Here is a 21,687-nt window from a genome sequence, read left to right on the forward strand (position 1 = left end):
GCACGCCCACAAACCTGAAGGCGGTGACGACTGCAGAGTGGATCCAGCAATCGAGTAGAACTTCATGCTCAAATCAGCTGTTATGCAACCTCCCACCCACCCCCCCCCCTACCCTTCTCTCTGTCCTCCTCCTGTCCTCAAGTCTCTCCCCCTCCTTAACCCCCCCACTTCTCCTTTACACCAAACTGTCAAGTGTATTACCTGCAGTAAAAAAAGAAAAGAAAGAGACGGCCATAAAGACAGGAGCAAACTGTAGCTGTGTGTGTGTGAGAGAGAGAGAGAGAGAGGATGTTTGATCAGGACAGTGGGACGTCAAGCTCGGGCGGGGGTGTGTGTGTGTGTTGGAAGTAGTCAAACAAATAAAATGAGTGTGTGTGTGTGTAGTGTTTATCCTGCAGAAAAGTGTGAGTGTGTTAGTGTACAGACGGAATTGTGGTGAAAAGTGCAGCTGCAAAGTAGTGGCACCGAGCCTGAAGGAAAAATTAGGCAACTTTCCACAGCATCACACACACACACACACGCACACACGCTTTGGCTCACATCCCTACACATCCTCCCTCTCTTCCAGTCTCACACACTCATCCCATTGGACCATTTTTAATCCCTGTCATCTGAAAGCTTGATGTATGCCAAAGCAACCATATGGACATAAACCGCCCCCGTTTATCCACACACACACACAATTACATAGTAACCCGGATCACACTTGCAAAGCAGGCCGCATGCAGTATTGTGTGTCAACAACTTGTGTGTGTGTGTGTGTGTGTGAGCTCCGCGTGCCGAGCCACGTGTGTGCGGGACCAGCCCCCTTCCTACGGCGCCCTGGGAGGAGAGTGAATCCAATACGGTTAATTGACGAGCCCGAGCCGTTTACATAACCAGGCTCCATCCCAGTGCTGGTGTCAGAATTCCCCCCGGCGGCGCTGATGCTGCCGCTGCTCTCCCTCCCTCTTTAGTCACCATGACTCCCTCTCCTCCTCTGCACACACACACTCTCTCCATCATCCTCCTGCTCTCTCCCTCCCCACATTCTTTGCTTCCATCCCTTCATGGATGTTAAACCAGTAATTCCCATCAGGATAAAACAAACGCTTCAGATGAAGGCAATCACTTATTCTGGTGACGCTCGAATGGCTGATGGTGTGTGTGTGTGTGTGTGTGTGTGTGTGTGTGTGTGTCTTTCCCTACATCTTCCTTCTTCTTTTCCTCTCTTCCTAGACACCAGGTGTGTTCTTTAGCATCCGTTTCCATGGCGCCGAGGGAGAGAGCATCACCTCCCAAGGGACAGCTCCCCTTGACCACAGGTCTGTTACACGGAAGGAAAACACACACCTGTGCATGAGCACAAACACACCCTCGCACACAAAAACACACACTGAGCATGAAATGAGTCAACACAACCTCTTTTATCCACAATGTAAATATATAGTCATTGAGAAAAATAAAATAATGATACATGTACAAAAGAAGCTCGTTCCTACAATCAAGAGGCACGTGTATGTAAGCAGCTATAAAAATTGAAGCATATATAAAAAAAAAAAGAAGACACCAGATGGGATTCATCACTTTGCTTTTCTGTAAATTAATCTCAAGAGGAAAACTTGAAAAAACATTTGATCCACGGCTGAAAAAAAAACAGCAGTTTGCACCAGGAACTTATTTCTCTTCAACATGAACATTGCAGCATAGAGGACATTCTTGGTCACGCTCCAGTAAGAATCATCACCGGAGTGCTAGGAGTTCTTTTGCAGCTTTAATAAGACTTTTTCTTGTTACAAAAAAATCTATTCTAAGAGTAAGTTTGTAGGATAGAATAATAGAAATCTGTTTTTCTCCAGATCAGCAGCAGTTTGTAGTATTTTATTCATATATTTACTGTTAATGTCGGCAGCTTGTTTATTTTTGGCGCAGTGCCAAGACGCACCGACGCTTTTACTTTTGCACAAACTGCCCAAACGACAAGAGAATGAAAACAGATACAGTAATAAGTGTTATTGATGAAACAGTTTCCATGATGAGTAACTATGTCCGTTCAGTTCCCGACGATCTCGGCGAGAAGTGTTCAAGAAAAAATGATGATTGATCCTTTGATATATTGGCAGTAAAAATGTACATTTGTTAAAATTGAGATCTTGTGTAAGGCGTAGTGTGAACCATTCCAAATCCACGATATGACACCATCCAGAAAAAAAAAGTCCAGATAAAACCCAGTGTATGAAACCAGTCTGACTCACAGAGTCACTTCAGACGAGACCTGCACCTGAACCCAACGAGAAGGAAACATTAGGGGGAGGATCAGAGCTCAGGCTGAGGTCACAGGCTAACACAACAGGCTCAGTGCTGATGAACGATAGACTGTATCTAAAGATGGACGATAAATCTGCTCCAACAAAAGTGCAGCCTAAGCAGGGGGGGGGGCTGGCTGCAGTACAGGTCATAAATCTGGCCTCTGCCATGTCGGTGGAAAGGACTCAGTAAAGTTTGTTTCAGTCTTTTTAGGTAGTTCTTATCTTGATCAGCCACTCAAGGTCCAATCAGATGTGTATTCTCCAGCTTTCTGAAACCTTTACACCAAAGTGGGAAAGAGGTCTGGATGCTGAGAATATTTTAGAAAATATGAACATCTAGCGTAGATTGTTTCGTGGCTGTTAAATCTCTAAATCAACCTCGACCCTCCCGAGCTTCACCCCACCTGATTGGCTAAGCAGCGTCCCAGGCGCTACGTCGTCAGGACAAACGATCGACGTCTGCAATCGGCTGCTTGGGCTTCTCGCTGAGCTGCAGTCGGGGGCTGTAGGGCAGTGGGGAGGTGCTGGTGGGGAGGTGGTGGGAGGAGGAGAGTTTGGCCGGGCTGCACAGATGCTGGAAGCGCTGCGGGATGAAAAGGTCACGGTTAGTTCACTGTCGTATCATCATTAGGGACGGGAATCGGCAGGGACCTCCCGATACGATACTATCACGATACTTAGGTGGCGATACGATATGTATTGCGATTTCTGTGGGTATTGCGATTCGATATTACGATTTCCTGGGATTTATTTTGGTTATTTTTTTTTTTTAAATACTGGACCATGGAAAAATGTTGAATCATACCTTCAAATACAACACAGTCAAATTCACTTAGAGCTTTACCAGTTTAATTTCAAATATTAACATTTACTTAATGACTGCCAGGCAGCCAATAAAGAAAATAAATAAGATGTGCCCTATTATTGCATAGCCCCTGTCAACTGCACACAAACTGACAGATTAAGAAGTGTACGCCACTTAGGCTACTTTTAAACAATAAATAAAAGGTAAATTAAATAGAATGAATAAAAGTTTACTTAAAATATAAACTTTGAAATAAACAAAAAGTACGCTTTTGTTGTTTGCATGCAGGCGATGCAATGCTAGTGCTTGGCTATGTTTAGATTCTTGTGCAAAAACAAGAGCTGGTCAACATGCTCTGGGGTGATGTTGCTCCCCCCATATATCCCCCCCGGTATAAACCAATAAATATGTTTTTAAAAAATAAAAAAAATAATTTTTTTTTTTTTTTTTTTAAATCGATTTGGGGGGCAGCATGGCGATTATAAATCGTCATTCACAAGAAACGCGATTTGTAACAGATTCGATTTTTTCCCCCATCCCTAATCATCATGCAGCTTTATTACCCTAAACAAGTCGGGTTTCTCTCACAGAAAACACTGCAGCAGAAGTCTAGTCGACTATTCCGGGGTATTGTCATTTCACGTAAACCTTTTCAAGTAGTAACACAAACTCAAAATATATCTCATCAGCAGCATATGACACTGAACCGACCTGTGTGAGGGACCCTGGGGTGGTCGCCAGGGCGTAGATGGCCCAGAAGGGAAGCAGGGAGACGGATGAGAGGGTGAGGATCCAGCCCAGCGTGGTGGCCCACAGCGGAGCCACCAGGCCCTTCCCGAGGCTCAGAGGAGCCCAACACACCAGGGAGAACACAAAGGTGGCCTGTGGGAGGAGGACTGTGTTCAGATAAACTCGATACTTTACATGGTGTGACTTTGCATGTCAAAAGTATATTATTTAGACTTATCACCGTCCGTTTGCCACTAGCGTTTGATTGTACATTGACTGACAGGAGGAATTCGCACCAAATCCCAAACATGCATTTATGTGTCGACTGTTTCACAGCGTGCAGACGCTAAAGAGGCAGGCCAGCGGGGAGGGGTCACTCACAGTGCACACAGCCGGGGTCAGGTATTTCCAGCACAGCTTGAAGTACGGCAGCGGGCTGTAGCCGGTCATATCCCTGATGTTGCCACTGAAGCGCTCGGCTCCTGCGACCAAAGGAAGAACAAGGGTCTGTGAGTGGCTGTGGTTCGGGTTCGACATCATGGTTTGGTTTAAGAAGAAGAACAACGGTTATAACAACACAACAAAGACCAAAGTTGGAAGAAAACCCAATTTTCTTTGCCATTATTCATACTTTAAGAGTAAAAAGCTGTGTCTGCTATGCTGCAAAAGGAAGTAGAACTTGTCTGTCCCATTCTCTCAACTCCTACTTGTGTCAAAAAGGACATAAAGGGATATTAATTGTGAAAAGTTACATTCGTATTCTGTCATGTGTTTAATGACTCCTTTTGTAACAGTAATCGTTTTCTTTATAATCTCGTCTCTCCAGAAAATGTCCAGAGCGACTGACTTGGACATTTGCGTTCTCACATATAAGCCCCCTTCGGTGAGTGCCCGGGCTTCAGTGCATGCCTGAAAGCAGCAGTATGTGTCCCCTCTCTAAGAACCCTGAAGCCTCATTGTGAACTCAAGCATCTCCCCTTGGTGGAGGTCCTTCCTCCTTCAGGAGAGGTAACAAGCAGCAGAGTTAGTGTATGTTCGGGTCCTTAAAAAACGGTAAAATCCCACAGTCGTAAAAACGGGTGAAAGGTGGATTTGGAGTCCTGACCGCTGAGCCCCCTCTACTCTGCTCTGCTTCCTTCATACACACACTCTCTGTTAACACACTCATTCCTATTCACCGACTTTTTTTTTTTTTACAATTCTGGGTCCTAATTCTTTGCCAAATACAAGTTAATCATCCGAACACAGCGGCTCGTATTAGTATTGTCCTGATGTGCACACACGGCTCAGTCCACCCATCTCACACTTCAACAGATAATGTTTTTGTAAATGCTTTAGAGCCTCGGGCCTGCCTGGGATAGGGGCTCCCTGGGGCCCGGCAGCCTGAGACTGCGAGGCGACGGGACCCGGGGCCCGGGGGCTGATTTAGGGCCTGGAGGAGACAGACGGGGGCCTGGCCAGGAGCCAGTCTCCTTACAACAGTGGGTAGCTGCAGCCATGTTAATATACTGTCTACTGACTCTGAGTGGAACGCAGACGGAGGGGAGGGAAGGGACCGGAGGAGTCGGAGTTTGGTTATCAGACTTTAGGAACGACTTTCATTAATCTTAAAGAAAAGACTTTAATACTTTGTTTTGGTCTTTCTGAGATTATCAGAGCTAAAACACTTGTGTCGACAGAGATCGTAAGAGTCGGTTTTAAAAGGAAAACACATTAGCATGGATTTAGCCGTAGTGGAATGGACATGCCAGAAAGAGGAGAGGAGGAAACTGGAAAAGATCGAACAGGAAAAGGGAACGATTAGCAGGGGAGAGGATTGGGTTTCGTACCGTAGACCCAGCCGATGGCCACGGACTGGCAGATGGAGAGGAGCAGCAGACTGGCTCCGCTGCAGGAGAAGTGGTCGTAGACCTGGAACACGTAGAGACCTCCCTGCATCCAGACAAACTCCGTCAGTTCACGTCATCAAAACCAAACCTGAGCACACCTCATACGCAAGCACACATCCATCAATCCGGAGTGTGACGCACCGGCGTGACCATGACCAGCCCCATCAGGAAGCAGACCACGCAGACCAGCAGCAGCAGCAGCTCCCGGCGGTGACCTCTTCTGATCAGGTGCGGGTACAGGTCACTCACTGACGTCATCAGGGCCTCCAGGCTCACAAACTGGGTGACAGAAGGGAGACAGGGTCAGTGGGAAAGTTGTCTGTTCCACATTATACGAAGCAAAGCGCGTCGGTTCCATCAAAAGTAATTCATCATCGTCAGCGGGTGTGTGTGTGTGTGTCTACCTGTGTGTCCAGCCCCAGCATGATGATCATGAGGAAGAAGCAGACAGCCCAGAGTTGAGGTAGCGGCATCATGGCGACAGCTCGGGGGTAGACGATGAAGGCGAGGCCGGGTCCTGAGAGGAAACACAGTAAATACATGTTCTTACAACTTAGCAGCACTGTTTTTATTTAATTTATTCAACTGCAAGAAACAGACATGGCCAAGTATGACAGAAATGGGAGTAAAGAACAAACCCACAAACGGAAAGGTTGAGTTCGGACAAAAATGTGGAAAATGTTATTTCGTCAGTAAGTCTTGAAACGGTGACATTTATTTGCCCGTCCTCACTGTGGAATGACTGTTGGCTAAGTAGAGGAAAGCTCTATTCACTTCACTCCCACCTCAAAACATTATTTCACCTGACTGGGCCACGGTGCCGATGTCCACGCCCTGCTCCTCCGCCATGAAGCCCAGCACCGAGAAGATGGCGAAACCCGCCAGGAAGCTGGTGGCGCTGTTCAGGAGGCACAGCATGAAGGAGTCTCTGGAAGGACACACGGACATGGGACGAATTAGGAGGACTACTTAAAGCAAAGAACACAAACAACTTAATAATCTTTAGAGGAAAAGTGGCTTCGGTAAAGCAGCGCAGACAGTGAGGTCTTGAACTTGGAGTCTGGCCCTGTTTTGTGGAACTGTGGCCGGTTACTGTAAATACAAGCCAAGAGTTAAGTGCATGGCTCTCTCTCTCCGTGTGTGTGTGTGTGTGTGTGTGTGTGTGTGTGTGTGGGAGTCCCGGAGTGTGGGAAACATGGCAGCGAGGGCTTTTCTTTAAGGTGTGGCTCTATCAGTGTGTTTTCTCTGTCCATTCCAGCCATTCCTTCTGGAAGCCATCTGACCAGTGGGAGCTCACATCTTACATTTCAAGTGAACGCGGTTAATCTGAAGCCGGAGACGACGGCAGCCTGGGACCTGCTTTTGTGTAGTTGCTGGGTAATTGTGCGTGTGTGTGCGTGACAAAGCGTCTCACTTGTAGCAGTCGTTGTTGTATTTGTTGTAGCTTCCCAGGGCTGTGAGACTTCCCAAGCAGATTCCGTAGGAGAAGAAAACCTGTGTCCCGGCATCCATCCATACCTAGAGAGAGAAAGACAGAGAGAGAGAATGGGAAATTAGATTATAAGGACACTATCTTGAATAAGTGGAGGACAATGAATGGATGGTCTTATCTGTAAAGCACTCTTGTTTAGAAAAGCACTAGATAGTATACCTCAGCAACATGTCTTTATGATGTATGCTATATCATGTATGGTGGGGTGTGCAGGTATGCAATGAAGGTATGAGTGGATATCATTTTGTACTCACTGTGTTTTGTAATAGCTGCCTATTTTTTGAGACAAATATGTGCGAAGTCTGTTATTAGAGTCAATTCTTAACCATATACTACTTGTTCCTGTATAAAGAAACATGTTTAATTTGCCATGTACCATGCCTAAGAAAAGTTTAATAAAAACTTAAAAAAAAAAAAAAAAAAAAGCACTAGATAAGTTATTGATATTACCACCGTAAAACTGTAGTTACACGTTATCTACAGTAAGAGCACATCGTGTATCGAATGAGTAACTCATAATACTGAACTAGTTGTTTATTGCTAAGCGCTATACAGGTGTGTGTGTGTGTGTGTGTGTGTGTGTGTGTGTTTTGTACCTGGGGGTCTGCCAGGCGGGTGACGTTGGGCTTGAGGTAGTAAACGATGCCCTGTGTCGCTCCGGGCAGCGTGGCACCGCGCACCAGCAGCACAAACAGCATGACATATGGGAAGGTGGCCGTCAGGTACACTACCTGGAATGTACACAGAGGGAGAGAGAGAGGGGGGGGGGTGTGTGGTCAGGACGGCACGGAGACGGAGAAAACAGGAAGGACACGTCTGACATGAGACACTTTAAAGAGGGAACCCTGGAAAGTCGGAGTCTGTTGACAGATGGTGGTGACACGAGAAAATGATGGCAGCCGCTTATTTTTTTATTTGCTGGAAAATGACAGAAGATTTATGTTACTGTTTTTAGCCGCTGTTTGTGTGAGTCACTTCTACAGGATGTAGCCTGGGTGCAGGTATGTCGAATGCCATATTAGCAGGTTATATAATCTGCTTTTGGATATAGAGACATCTATCACTGGATTACTTTGAAGAAGGAGAAAAATCCAAAAAACTAAAAATCTTAGGCCGGCTCTGGAGTTACAGCTTCTCCTTGAAGCTGGTGAAGCAAAAATAAGTTCCCAGACATGGGCAGGGCGGTGAAGGCATCACGCTGTGTGGTGATGTTAGAGTGCGTGTGTGTGTGTGTGTTTTGTTTTCTCGCTCACCTTTCCAGTGGACTTGACTCCCTTCCAGACGCAGAAGTAGCAGACGAGCCAGACGACGGCCAGACACAGAGCCAACTTCCAGCTGACCGGACCCAGCTCGTCCAAATTGCTGGACAGGCGGAGCACCTCCCGCCTAGAAAACACACACACACACTGTTATTAATTCCTTACACCTGTTGATATTCTGGATGATTAATATCCTGAAATAAACCTGAGGCACTCACTCCCAAAACTCGGTGACTGGGGAGGAGGCGTTCTCGGGCAGGCTGCTCGCATTGGTCTGGTTGAGGTGGTTGAACAAGACGCACGACTCTGCCGACACACACACACAGCCTGGTTACCCCTTAATGTTCTACACAGCAGCCTCTTCAAACACTGACACACTTTGAATGCGCTCACTGACCGGTGTTCCACGTGTTGTTACAGTGCGCCCACGGCAGCTCGGCCTGGAAGCTGTGCACCAGGTAGAAGACGGCCCACGCCAGGATGACCACGTAGTACACGCAGCCGTGCAGGATGATCACCTGGCTGGCGTAACCCAGCCCTGCGGAGACGGACAGAGACAGGGTGTGAGGGCTTCGCTCAATCCCAAGGGTTGCAGGAATAGAATCTTCAAAAGAATCGCGTGGAAATATTCTGGCGTTTCACATGAAAGCCGCCATTTACTGAGACGCTCCGCTCGCAGCCCACGTCTTGTCTTTCTTCATTAGGGATGAATGATGCTCTTATGAGGCCCGGAGTGGGTTGGGGAGCGTAGGCTGTTGGCAGTGGCCTCTAATGAACTGCAGGCCTTCATCTGATGATAATTAAATGTGCAAACCAGTGATGGATTCCTGCAGAAGCATTTCTCGGGTGTGTATCGCTGCTTCCAGACAGGCAGATTGCAAATGTCCCAAGTCAGTTTCCCCGGAAAGTGGAGGCATGCAAACTCGGAAAAATGCATCGAATTATTCCGAGGGAAATCAACAAATAAATCCAAAAAACCATCTCACAATTAAATAAATAATCATTGTAATAATTAGGAGAAGTGTAAAGAGATGGTCAACCGAACAACCACGAGCCTTCCTTTGATTCTTCAGTGTTTTCTCTCCCAAATGCATCATCTTCCAAACCAGCTTTCATTCCTGAACGGTTTGGATTCTTCCGGGATCGTGTGTACAACTTTATTTCCCCCGAGAAGCATCACATTAAGGTCAGGCTCTGGATCACTGGTGTAAAACCCGGATTTGTTTTGTTTTGTTTGAGTAGGAGGATCCTATGAAAACAAGACATTTAGCAACAAGCGTTTGTTTTTATTGGCACGCACACAGAGTACTGCCTCCTGTGCTCCCGACTTAAACGCACGGAGGCCGGGACGCAATGCGAAGCGCACACGCACTCAAGCAGCTCGAAGGGGAAGAGCCAACCCTCTGATTGCGGACACGCTGTTTATATGGGTTTCGAATTGGTGCCGACACTGGAATGCTCAGAATGGTTGAAGCCAGCACGGAAAATAAAAGACGGGAGAAAGTCGAGGGAAAAGGAAAGACGAGTGAGACTCTGGCAAGGTTGAAGGTCGGATGTTATCGCCGTCATCCCCCCAATCCCCGCTGTGTGGAATTTGTTGTACCCTCGTTACTCACCAGAAGGACACAACAAACCACACAGTGCACGCAGGGAGTGACCTCAGCCGACTATAAACTCCCAGTGCATTCTCTATTGCCACGGTTTATAACTGAGGAGCTGAAAGAGTGCAACAGCAAAAACAAGAGAGAGAAAAAAGAGGATAGAAGAAGAAGCGTCATTTCTGGATGTCCCTCAACACACGTGCCGCTTTTCACACCCCCCAGATATTAAGATGACTTAACAAGCGTACCTCCAAATATAGGGCAGACGCTCCTCCAGGCGCTGACCCCCCCCAGGCTGGTGTACTGTCCCAGCGAGGTCTCCAGGAGGAAGAGGGGGATGCCGCACAGCACCAGGAACAACAGGTAAGGGATGAAGAAGACACCTGGAAGGAAACACGAGGACGCTTGTGAGGACCTTCATTGGATTCTGAACTCTAAAAACAAGTAATAACCCCAAATCAACCCACTGTTATAAACCCTAACTGCAAATTAAATTTCCAGTCACTAATCCGACCCGATAAAAGAGTAAATCCCTAGTTTTAGACAGTGAGAAAAAGGAGAGAGGAAAAAAGATAAGAGCAGGAAGGGAGAAGTGTTATAACAGAATTTACTAAATGACTTGTCCTCCCCCCCCTCTGTTATCCCAGGTGCTTTACCTCCACCGTTCTTGTAGCAGAGGTACGGGAACCTCCAGACGTTGCCGAGGCCGATGATCTGTCCCGCCACGGCCAGGAGGAACTCGGCCTTACTCGCCCACTGGCCTCGGGCGTGCAGGACCAGTTTGGGGGCTTCTTTCCCGTTGGGGAGGCTCAGCTCGGGGGGCTTCGTCAGCAGCGGCTCCCCTTGCTGCAGAGGAGCTTGGTCGGCCATGACTTGTTCAGACGGCAACGCACACACACAGACCCCTGGAAAAACAAAACAAAACAAAAAAACATTAAGGAGGGGTGATACAGAATGTAAAAAGCTGCGGATGCTGAAACATTTAAAAAACAAGGACTGGAGCGCAAAGCAGGGTTCACTCACATCTCAGCAGCTGGGTTTAAATGACAGTTGGTCCGACCTCCTCACTTATCTGCGATGTGTGACCCAAGGACAAACTTATGTGGGTGTGTGTCCTTTATCTGTGCTCTGCAGCACAGCCAAGGCCTTAATTTGGAGGGTTTTTTTTTTCAGATGGGGCGTCTGGCTGAGGATTTCCTCTTCAATAAAAGTGTGTGAGGATGACATCTGTTAAATTAATTTGTTTGGCTTTTGTCCCCCCACCGTCATATTTGAGCAGAGTTTGAATAAATAACAGTTTTTCTTCAACCTCATATCAATAATCCAGCAGCAATAAGTGAGTGAGGAAAAAGAAAATGGCCATAAAAGAGAAAGTTGGGGCCTTTGGTGCATTATAATGCTGCGACTGCTTCATAGACACATTGCCTTTCTTTATTATTATTATTAATTAAACGATTGGTCATGTTCCACTATAGGCCACTTTTTTTTTGTAGTGAAGTTAATTCAATGGAGAACATGGAAGAAGAAAAATGGTAAATGGTCAAAAAATGAGTTTATTATAATGTTTTCACACATTTAACAGGCTCATTACACATCCCTTATTAACATATAATCCCATTTGATTAATACTATTTCTATTCTACATGTTTTAATTATAGGAGCAGAGGTTCTGACATGTGGATGCAGTGTTTCCCCTACCATTCTATTAGGGGGGCGCTGCGCCCCCCCAACGGCACCAACCTCAGCCTGAACCATTATTAACCCCGCTTCGTCACTTCCTTCTATCACTGTTTAATCTATTTTCATCGGACCATTGTTCAAAACCGGCAAAAAAAACAAACAACACAACCAATTATATAAGCAAACGCAAAAACAACTTTCAGCCAACACAACCAAAAACAAACACTGTGTCGTGGACTACTGCATATTCACGCACACAATTCATTTTTTTAATGGACCTCCCAAATGGAACCCTGGGTAATCAGGCCCAGTTTTCCACTCACTATAATGCCAATATCATTTTTGCAAAGATATTATATATCTATATATTGCCAATTCCAATCCTTAGACGCCCTTTGTGCTGACTCAACACAACTTAGAAGCTGTTGAGTCTTATATATGTATTGTACAAACTGGCTAATGTGTACAACTTCAGCCAGGGTTGTGTCTTCACTTTGTCGTCCCTACAGGCAAGATACCCTACAGGTGTATTGTCACCCTGCTGGAAACAAATGCAAACACAACCCCAGGCCCATTCAGTGAAGATAGTCTAATGATAAATAAACAGGCTTACATGTAGATGCGTGGACAAGCTGGCGGGCAGGTATACAGGCAGGTTAAAATGCAAAATACAGCTAATAGACACAAAAGGTTAATTTGGTCTATTAGTGTTGTTAGGTAGAATCAAGAGGCACTTGTTTATTCTGTTGGGTTGATTCTTTGTTGTCGCTAGAAGTTCAGATGCACTTGTTCAATACTATTTTAACCTCAGCATCTGGGGTTCAAAATTTGTAAAATTATACATTATATATATAGTGTTGTTATAATTTTTTTAGTCAGTTGAAATAAAATTTGGTACTTGTACTTTTACTTTTTACATTTCAACACCAGATACTTTTGATACTTAAGTACATTTAATATGAGCAACTCTAAGACTTTAACTCAAGTCATTTTCTGACGGGTGACTTTTACTTTAACCGGAGTCACTTTCAAGTAAGATATCTGTACTTTTACTCAAGTATGGCTTTCAAGTACTTTATACACCACTGTTTTTAAGAATGTTATGTCGCATACGTAGACAGCATAAACAGGCAGTTGTGAGAGGAAACCAGACCCGGCCATTTGTAGTCTCCCTGCCAGTCCTACAGAAGGGACAAACTGGACAAACACATGACGTCTGAGCATCACAGAATAGCATGTCAGCGCCGAAATCCAATACATTAACATCATGATTCCTTTAAGTTTTTGTGTCCGTGTTTGCCCCCCCCCCCCCCCCCAGAGCTGTAAAAGTGGGGGAAACACTGCTAATGCTGCGATTGCTTCATACACACACTGCCTTTCTTTGTTAATATTAATTAAACGATTGTTATGTTTCACTATAGGCCACTTTTTTTTCTTGTAGTAAATTAATTCAGAGGAATAACATACTCATTACACATCTCTTATTAACATATAATCCCGTTTGATTTATACTATTTCTATTGTACATGTTTTTATTATAGGAGCAGATGTTCTGACATGTGGATGTATCAAGTAGCTCACATGTAAATAAACCAAGACAAGATCATCTTCTATATTTAACCCAACTAATCGATTGATAAATCTGTAATCGACAATTAAATCCATCGCCAACTAGTTTGATAACAGATTAAAGTCAAAATTATCCAATTCCAGCTTCTAAAATGAGAATATTTTCTGGTTATAATGACAGAAGTGAGTTGAATTTCAAAACAAGACATTTGAGGAGGAAAATATTCTGTTACACATAAATTGATGGAGAGAAATAATCAACAGATGAATCGATAAAGAAACTAAAAGTTGATCCGTTGTGAATTATGTTACTTCAATTGTTCCCATTGTGATCAGTGTGTGTGTGTGTGTGTGTGTGTGTGTGTCATTTCCTCCTCTGTTGTACAATGTAACCACGCGGCAGTGACGTCACCTGCCTCTCATCAGCACTCGTTCATTATAACGGTAAACAGCGGTGATCGGTACACAAACATACAAGGAGCCTATGCAACAACACTTGTGTGATGTGTGTTTGTGTAGACATGTGTGTTGTGATGGGTGTAAAACGTGCGACACACACATGTGTTGTACAACATGGAGGCGTGGCGAAGCGTCACGATGCTCGAACACACACATACGAACACTAACTCTCTTTAAAAGGACACGTGTGGGAGATCAAATAGCGGATAATTCATCCTACCTCCGCGGTGCTTCCGGTCCCTGCCCGCCGGTGGTCTCCGGTGGTGGAGCGGTCTGTTCCGGGGCGGGGAGCCGACGCTGCTCCGCCTCAAACCCAGTCTATGGTGGGCACTGGAGGCACTGGGATGAACCCGGGCTGGTGCATTGATACGCGCCGCGCAGCGAACAGGTTACCAAACGAGCCACATAAGGGTGCTTTTCAGGGTCAAAACCCGGCGTTTTGCTTTGCTTTTTTTGCCTTATTTTGAAATTCCGACTTTTATTGTGAAATTAGCACACGGTCGCCATGGTGATTCAGCCCGTTTAAAGCGTCTGCGTTTGGGTCATTTATGACGAACACAACTAGATTAAGATCATCTGTGTACAAGTGAGATAACAAATGTAAAGGTCCACCTGTCTCCTTAAAGATTGAGATAGATAGATCGATCGATCGATCGATCGATCGATCGATCGATAGATAGATAGATAGATAGATAGATAGATAGATAGATAGATAGATAGATAGATAGATAGATAGATAGATAGATAGATAGATAGATAGATAGATAGATAGATAGATAGATAGATAGATAGAGTAAAATGATGGTATAGCTGATGTATTAAAAATAGTGCAAGAGTAAAAATACAACTAAAGAAATAAAACATATACAATTAAAATAAAGATAATGGAATGAAATAGCAAAGAGAGAGAGAGAGAAACAGAGTGTGCGTTAAGCTTTCTGTAGATAATAATGTCGATATAATAATTTAGTGTAGAGTATAAGGAGGAATTTTCAAGAATACATAATATAATAGATTACTGGGTTATAACACATAGCAGTAGTAACACCACAGCTATTACCAGTACTACTACTACTACTTATACAAATTAACATTAAGAAGAAAAGGAGTGTTAAGACTTACTCTTGTGTTGTCAATAATAATTATCCCCATCGTTAATATCTGTCCAAATATATTGTCTTGACAAACTATCTGTGGTGTCATGCTTATATCACTGCTGACCGGAGGGCCAATTGTTTTGCAGCGCGTGAATCACATGTGCTGAAAGCGTATCCAATCATGGCTACGGAAACAAAGAACAGAGAAGTGGGGGATTCGTGTCACACACACACACACACACAAAAAAAGGAGTTCAACCACATTCTAAATCACACTGTTTGCCTACTTTAAATCTGCTGAGATAACTTGTAATGTGAGAACACCACTAGCCTTCAGCCCCCATGTAGCAGACCCGGTCCTGTAAATAGTCCTGGCGTCCTGACCAGTTAGGCCCCTTCCAGCAGCACGCAGCACTTTTAACGGGCTGTGTCATTGCCTGTGCTCATTCTGCTGAGCATTTATAGCCACAGTAAAAAAAAAAAAAAAAAACTGCATAGTTTCCTGCTAACACTCAATGACTTCATTCAGAAAATTGGATTCCATTCCTTCACATATTAGGTTACATTACCAGGAGTATTAACTACATGCAGAAGTGGAGGGCTCCGCAGTTTGGCCTGCAGATATTTGCAAACCTTTCTTGCAGATTGGATCGTTACGAATTCACCAAAGTCTCATCTGCAAACAATAAATGCAAATATGCTCAGATTCTTGATAAACAACTTACTCAAATTCTTCCAAAGAGCATATCCTTCTCATTGCTGTAGTGAATAATAGGAACCAGCTTTCAGGCTCGTAGGCTGAGCATTTGACCAGCTTTGTGATCCTTTAGGTCACTTGAGAAACTGGATGTTCAACAAACAGCACGTCCCAGTACAATTACAGCCTAGCAACCTTTCTAGGCAGACACTGGTCCATTGAAAATACAAAACACCCAGAGATAAGCAGAGCAGTGAAGTATATCCATTAACTAAACCCTCCCTTCACAAACGCATGGCACAGCACGCGAGAGCCGGCTCCTCAGGTCAGGACTCAGCAGTCCACCTACATCTAAAGGGCAAGGGAAATTCGTTTGAAGACAACAATGTCCAGATTTTGACTGGGGAAGAGATACGGTTTGAAAGAGGGGGGAAGGAAGCCATCTATGTCAAACTAGAAAGACTTATTTGAGAAAATACCTATTAGCCACATACAAACAATATTGACCTCCATCCCCTGGAAGTTACACGACAATTTACATGACACATGACTCACAGGGGGTGGGGTGGGTCAGCAAGACTCTCAGGTGACCTCAACGACCTCCAAACGACCCTACAAGTTAAATACTTAGGACTCCCAGTAGACAGTTAGAACGGAGGAAGCCTCTTGGATGAGAGGTGAAACGTCTTCAAGGAACTCAACCAAGTCCTGTGGACCAGTTTATAGCACCTGGATAGTTCACTTCGATGTTTCTGCAGGTTTTGGCAAGTTCATTTCAATTCAAGACCTTTTAAGTTCTTAAAAAATGTTATTCATGACCTGTGTCGAGTAGGATAGATATGAATACTTACATTTCCCTATGAGGTGAAGATGCCTTGGAAAGCAAAATCCTTGAAATGCCACGTTATTTAAAAATCTCCAGGCAGAGAGAGTTGGTATCGATAGACTTTACAAAGCTGGCTGTACTGCAGTACAGATCAGTCTGACTAAGATAAGTCTGACTTGGGTGTTTGTCAGATATCAGTTCCGTGTAGTACTTGATAGTAGTTTTAAATCCTCCAGCAAGGAGGTTTAACCTTGTCTTTCCTTATGTAAAGTACTGCCGTAGGTACTTGGAAAAATGAAGGAGCGAATCCCAACACGCTCAATCGACAATCTCATGTGGAACTAATTCAGAGTGACAGGTACAGAGACAGTAAATTATGTGTGGAAGATATATCCACTGCTTTGCATGTAATTATGTGCTGAAACTATGAGATCCTTGTGAATGGTAACAAGTTGATAGATGAAAGGGCAAGCGAACACACAGGAAATAGTTCTGCACACTATACAAGGCAGCAACGGAGCAAAACACCAAGTTAGAGGCTAAAACGAGTAGTGAAAGTTAATTGATTAATCGGAAACACACGGAGACGTTACAAAATATGTACGTCGTCAAAGCATAAAAAAATATAAGACCCTGTGGAGATTTACACAACTATTACACTGGAAATCAACTACTTTATGTCATACTGAACTATTCTTCTACAACAGTAAATTGTACCTTGTACAATACAGAACATCCATCAAGCTATAAAATGCTTCTCTGAGTTGTGAGTAAAAACGCAATTTGTATGAGCAGCTTCACCCTCCCTCATTAGAAGAGGAAATACCTGAAGAAAATCAAAAAGTCATAGGTCAAGAGTCAGGAAGTGGTTAAAAAAAATAATCCTGCATCATATACAATGCACTAATTCCTAAACTACACACACACACACACACATAGCCTGCATATCTCCCCTCAAGCTGCAGACTCTGCTTTGCTTCCCAGGGGCCAAATAAAACCCCAACATTGGGGGTCCTTCAATACAGTCCCCATTGTTCTGTCCTGACAAACCTGCGGCCCCCTGTAAATGTGGTGCCACGCGGTGTAACTCAGACCAGGCGCAGTTGTACACAATTTTCTGCAGCGTGCTTTATGGCCGCGTTTATTGGTGTCTGGCATTCAGGGCAGTTGGTCAATGATATACAGTGGTAGGCACTGTGGAGCTCCGCCACTGTCGAGAATACCCTGTTGTATCAGTGCAAAGAAGTGAACTTTCAATAGGAAGCGAGCCAAAAAAAAAATTTAAATTAATAAACCTGAGGGCAAAACACAGGCAATTGAGCTACTACAGTACAGCAATAAGAGAAAAACAGGCTTCTCATATTACACATTATACTCAAAAAGAAACACACCCAACCAAACACAAAAGTATCGAGTGAATTGAGTCTGATGTTGGTTAAAAGTGAAATTTAAGAGGCAGCTGCACTCACCAGTTTGAAATCTTTGAAGCCTGCAGAAGAATCATGCTGTTTGCAGCCGAGTACAGTTCAACTGTGACTGCTTAAATAAAGAATGGGTATTGAGGCTCTTCGATTTCAGCTTCCTCTCTCTAAAAGCGTGCGTGGGTGTTGGCCGAGGGTTTTGGTTAAAAGGATCATCGGACAAGCGCAAGGTGTCGGGTTCATTGTGCTGTCCAGCCGTGGTGTCTGATGACGGGTATGAACAGAAATGATACCTGAAACCCTCCTGCTCATTCGTGGCAAACAAACCTGGGCGCCAGCCATAAGGCTAAGGTGACGCGGCGGTACGAGCACACAACGGATGTCGGGTTACGCACAATCTACCAGCTGTAATCTTAGAAATCCTGTTTATACGGCTGTTTTCTGGAAAATTGGGTAGAGCATGCAGGGGGCGGGACATGATGTAAAAGCACGTGGATTTGTTTACAGCACATCATCACCGGTGTAGGTTGTTATCCCGTAAAGGTTTTGAATGTCATCGTCTTTCCAAGTTTCACGCCAATCACGTCTTAGAAACTTGGACATTTTCCAAAACAATTACCTCGGAGGATGACAGGAAAAGTACAGATAAATGTCAGACACGTATGATAATATATCAAAAAGGTCCCGTCGCCTTGTTTAAACCCTTTTTAAAAAATGAGGTCCTGATGTGGTCACCATCAGGCCTCCACCGCCTCGCCTCCTCCCTACACTCCACTCTCCATGCCCTAAATAGGTAAACATTCCTGTGGCTGAGCCCCCTTCCTCTGCAACCTGTGTGAAAAACATACCTTGTAAAAGAGGAGTCATTTAAACGTAACCCTTGGCCTTATGTCCACACTGTACAGGGCTCCCCCGAGGCTTGTGGTGAGTGAGAAATTTGGTGTTGATAATCTTTCCTGGAGATTTTATGAGAATGTTTTGTGGGGTAATTCTCTCCACGAGTCTCTTAACCACAGCAGGTCGTCCCGTGAGGTGTTAGCGCTGCTCTCGGAGATTTGTGGGGCTTTAGTGGAAATTTACGGTCATTTGTCCAAATCTCAGACGATGACGGTTTGTGATATTTTTCTTACCCTGATGTTTTCCGAGTGGCATTTCCTGGTCCTCAGTGAGGGGTCGGAGCCTTAGATTACCCACCACCCTCCTTCGACGTGATGAAACACGTGAGATCTAAGCTGTGGGCAGGTTTGCACCACAAGTACTTTGACAAATATAGGCCAAGGTATTTATATATACATTTCTCTGCCATGTTTAAATGCCAATGAAATGTAAGTGTGACATAAACTGTCTTTACAAGGTTTACATGAGTGAATTATCTGAGCTGTGAAAATAGTTCATATCAGCTGAGTGATCTACATTTAACAGCAGACTAATGAACAATTTGTATTTCGTTTGATTGGATACTCAAAAAAATACTTTTTTATTTACCTATGGATAAAGCCAAGCCAGCTCAACCAGTCTTTATACTAAACTAGCAGTCTGATGCTGCTGAGTTGTACCACTCTTCTCATACAAGTCTCAGCAAGAGAGAGCATATTTCCCGAATTTATGGCTATTGATTTAATATACGTAGCCAACGTATTCTCCAAACCGCCACGGGATCAAAGGAGGGCAGGAAAAAAGGGAGCAAAAGCAGAAAAGAGAATCAAACCATGCTTAAACCGACAAAAACAAAATAACCCACCAAGAATGTGATTTATAAAAACAGTCTGACAGCACAGCTTCTGTCAGTTTACTGACTGCAGCCTTTTTTAATCCACTCCATGGATGCACATTTTGGTGGTTGCATTAGAGTCCTAACCAAGAAACCAACTAACAATCCCTGTATATTTAATTACTGTTTAAGGAACCCGCAAATAGTTTGAAGAAGTTGCATTGTTCTGCTTCTGCTCGCAACTAGTTGGATATAATTTGAAAATAATGTGCTTCTAGGCAAAAAAGCACAGAACTATATATTATGTTTTTACAGAACATTTTGACTGGTTGAACTAAATAGATAAAGTCATGTAGAAACAATGATGTACTGAGCTTTTGGGAGGTTGTGAGGTTGTGCTCTGCCTGTCCTCGTGCTGAACTTACCTCAGTTCCAGTGGATGTGGATCCTCGCTAAGCCTTCAATGTAGCACCATAATGAGCTGGAGTAATTAAGACCCTGTTCGTCCGGATCATTTTACAGAAAAGTGAGTACGACCCTGTGGTTCCCTTCGCCCGTCCCTCTGCCTTTGCCTGCGATGAACAAAGCTCCCGAGCAAATCTCTGCAAGCCAAACAAACCTGGATTCCTGTTGCTCACTGAGCCTGAAGCTCGGGGGCAAATAATCACATCATGGGACCCTTCTGGGTTTCTCACTTTATATAGAGAAGCAACCCTGAGGCAATGTCCAGAATGATCTTTATGTTAAAACCATGCAAATTGAGCATTAGGGGTTGTCAGTGTGACTAGCAGGAGGTTACATTTAACAATGTGTACAAGATATCCTAAAACATACAAGTACACAGTTTGAAACACTTCCCTTTCTGTATATGGACTTATGATGAGAGAGAAAGTGAAGCTTTCACTCAGTTGTGCAGTGACTAAAATATCAAATCTTGTTGACGCTCCCAGACTTTCACACTCTGTGCTGGAGTTGCCCCATGGAGGAATGCAGCGCAGGATTATCTCAAACATCCAATAATAAGCCTTTCATCCTCCACCACTGACAGCAAATACAATGACTCCTGTTTTCAGCCCTGTGGAGGATTAAAGATATGAACTGGAGGGAAACAGGCTTTTTTAAACCCACAAAAATTCTAATTTGATGAAGTATCAGGGATGAGCACCCCACACATCTCCATCGTGGGATACCTGCAATGTAATTATATCATTACAGGCCATCGCTCCCATTATAACCTGATTTGATATTTCATTACTGTGATCTTTGCGGACTTTGCAGCTCTCGCTCTGGCATTCCACAGCAGGGCTGCTGCAAACGCTTGGGGGCCGAGGGACGTAATTGAGGTTAAGCATGGTGGTCAAGGGGATCTGGGGGGCCACACTACTCCACTGTGGATGTGTGGGGGGGCCCCTTGACTCTCTGACCGGCCACGTTACAGGGAAGCATGGCAGGTGGGGAAAAAAAGAGTTATTGAGTCGTTCTGGTGTGGTCAGGCGGACTCCGGACTCTTGGCCTTACTTACACCGGGGCTACAGCCAGATTGTTGACAGTGAAAGCTGTCAGTGATTCGGTCATCTGTTATCCTGCACAGAGGTAAGTATGACCATAAGGCAATAAGTCCATCAGATTCTTGCTGAGATATACCTGTGTGCAGGCCAGGGTACTGAATCACAAACATGACGATGAAAGCTGGTTATGATAGATATCATCGTTGACACGTCCCCATTGAAGTGACCACAGCTCCATTAGAGGAGGATGGGAAAAATACATTTCATTCTCTGATACAGCCCACCCAGCCTCCTGCAGCTACCCAAGCCAACTTTTACAAACATACCCTGGCGTCAGGTTTGTCCTGGTCCCGTCAACACACAGTGGAACTCCAGGGATCCTGGCCACTGCTCAGTGCAGGGCCCATGTTACTGGTTCCAGTTATTGTGTTTAACTTTCCTGCCAACAGCCCATCAAAGGAGTCTGATTGCTCAACGCAGGCCAAAGCCTCGCCACGCGGTGACGACAGAGAAACTGCATTTACCCAAATCCAAGTAGCTGCCTCAGCACTGCGGTCGGATCAGAAGAAAGGGTTGGAAATATCCGCGGTGGACTTTGGCAGGCGTACATAGACCGTGCAGCTAAGTAGGGACCACAAATAAAACACACGTGGTGC

The 21,687-nt window shown here is 44.6% G+C and overlaps 1 protein-coding gene across 1 annotated transcript; it reads right to left on the bottom strand.

Annotated features, from left to right (window-relative positions):
• Positions 1-1,844: 1,844 nt before the first annotated feature.
• On the bottom strand, positions 1,845-21,556 carry LOC132996617 (sodium- and chloride-dependent GABA transporter 2-like). The gene is made up of 15 exons (XM_061066929.1): positions 21,358-21,556; positions 10,720-10,968; positions 10,312-10,446; positions 8,860-9,000; positions 8,681-8,768; positions 8,457-8,589; positions 7,800-7,934; positions 7,126-7,229; positions 6,515-6,639; positions 6,116-6,228; positions 5,853-5,990; positions 5,652-5,754; positions 4,204-4,304; positions 3,805-3,975; positions 1,845-2,871 (listed from the first exon to the last, which is right to left on the bottom strand). Exons 2-15 carry the CDS (start codon positions 10,931-10,933, stop codon positions 2,728-2,730), a joined length of 1,845 nt encoding a protein of 614 aa, XP_060922912.1. The 5' UTR covers positions 10,934-10,968; positions 21,358-21,556; the 3' UTR covers positions 1,845-2,727.
• Positions 21,557-21,687: the final 131 nt, after the last annotated feature.

Source organism: Limanda limanda, chromosome 23 (assembly GCF_963576545.1).
Source record: "Limanda limanda chromosome 23, fLimLim1.1, whole genome shotgun sequence".
In the NCBI taxonomy this organism is placed as follows: Eukaryota; Metazoa; Chordata; class Actinopteri; order Pleuronectiformes; family Pleuronectidae; genus Limanda; species Limanda limanda.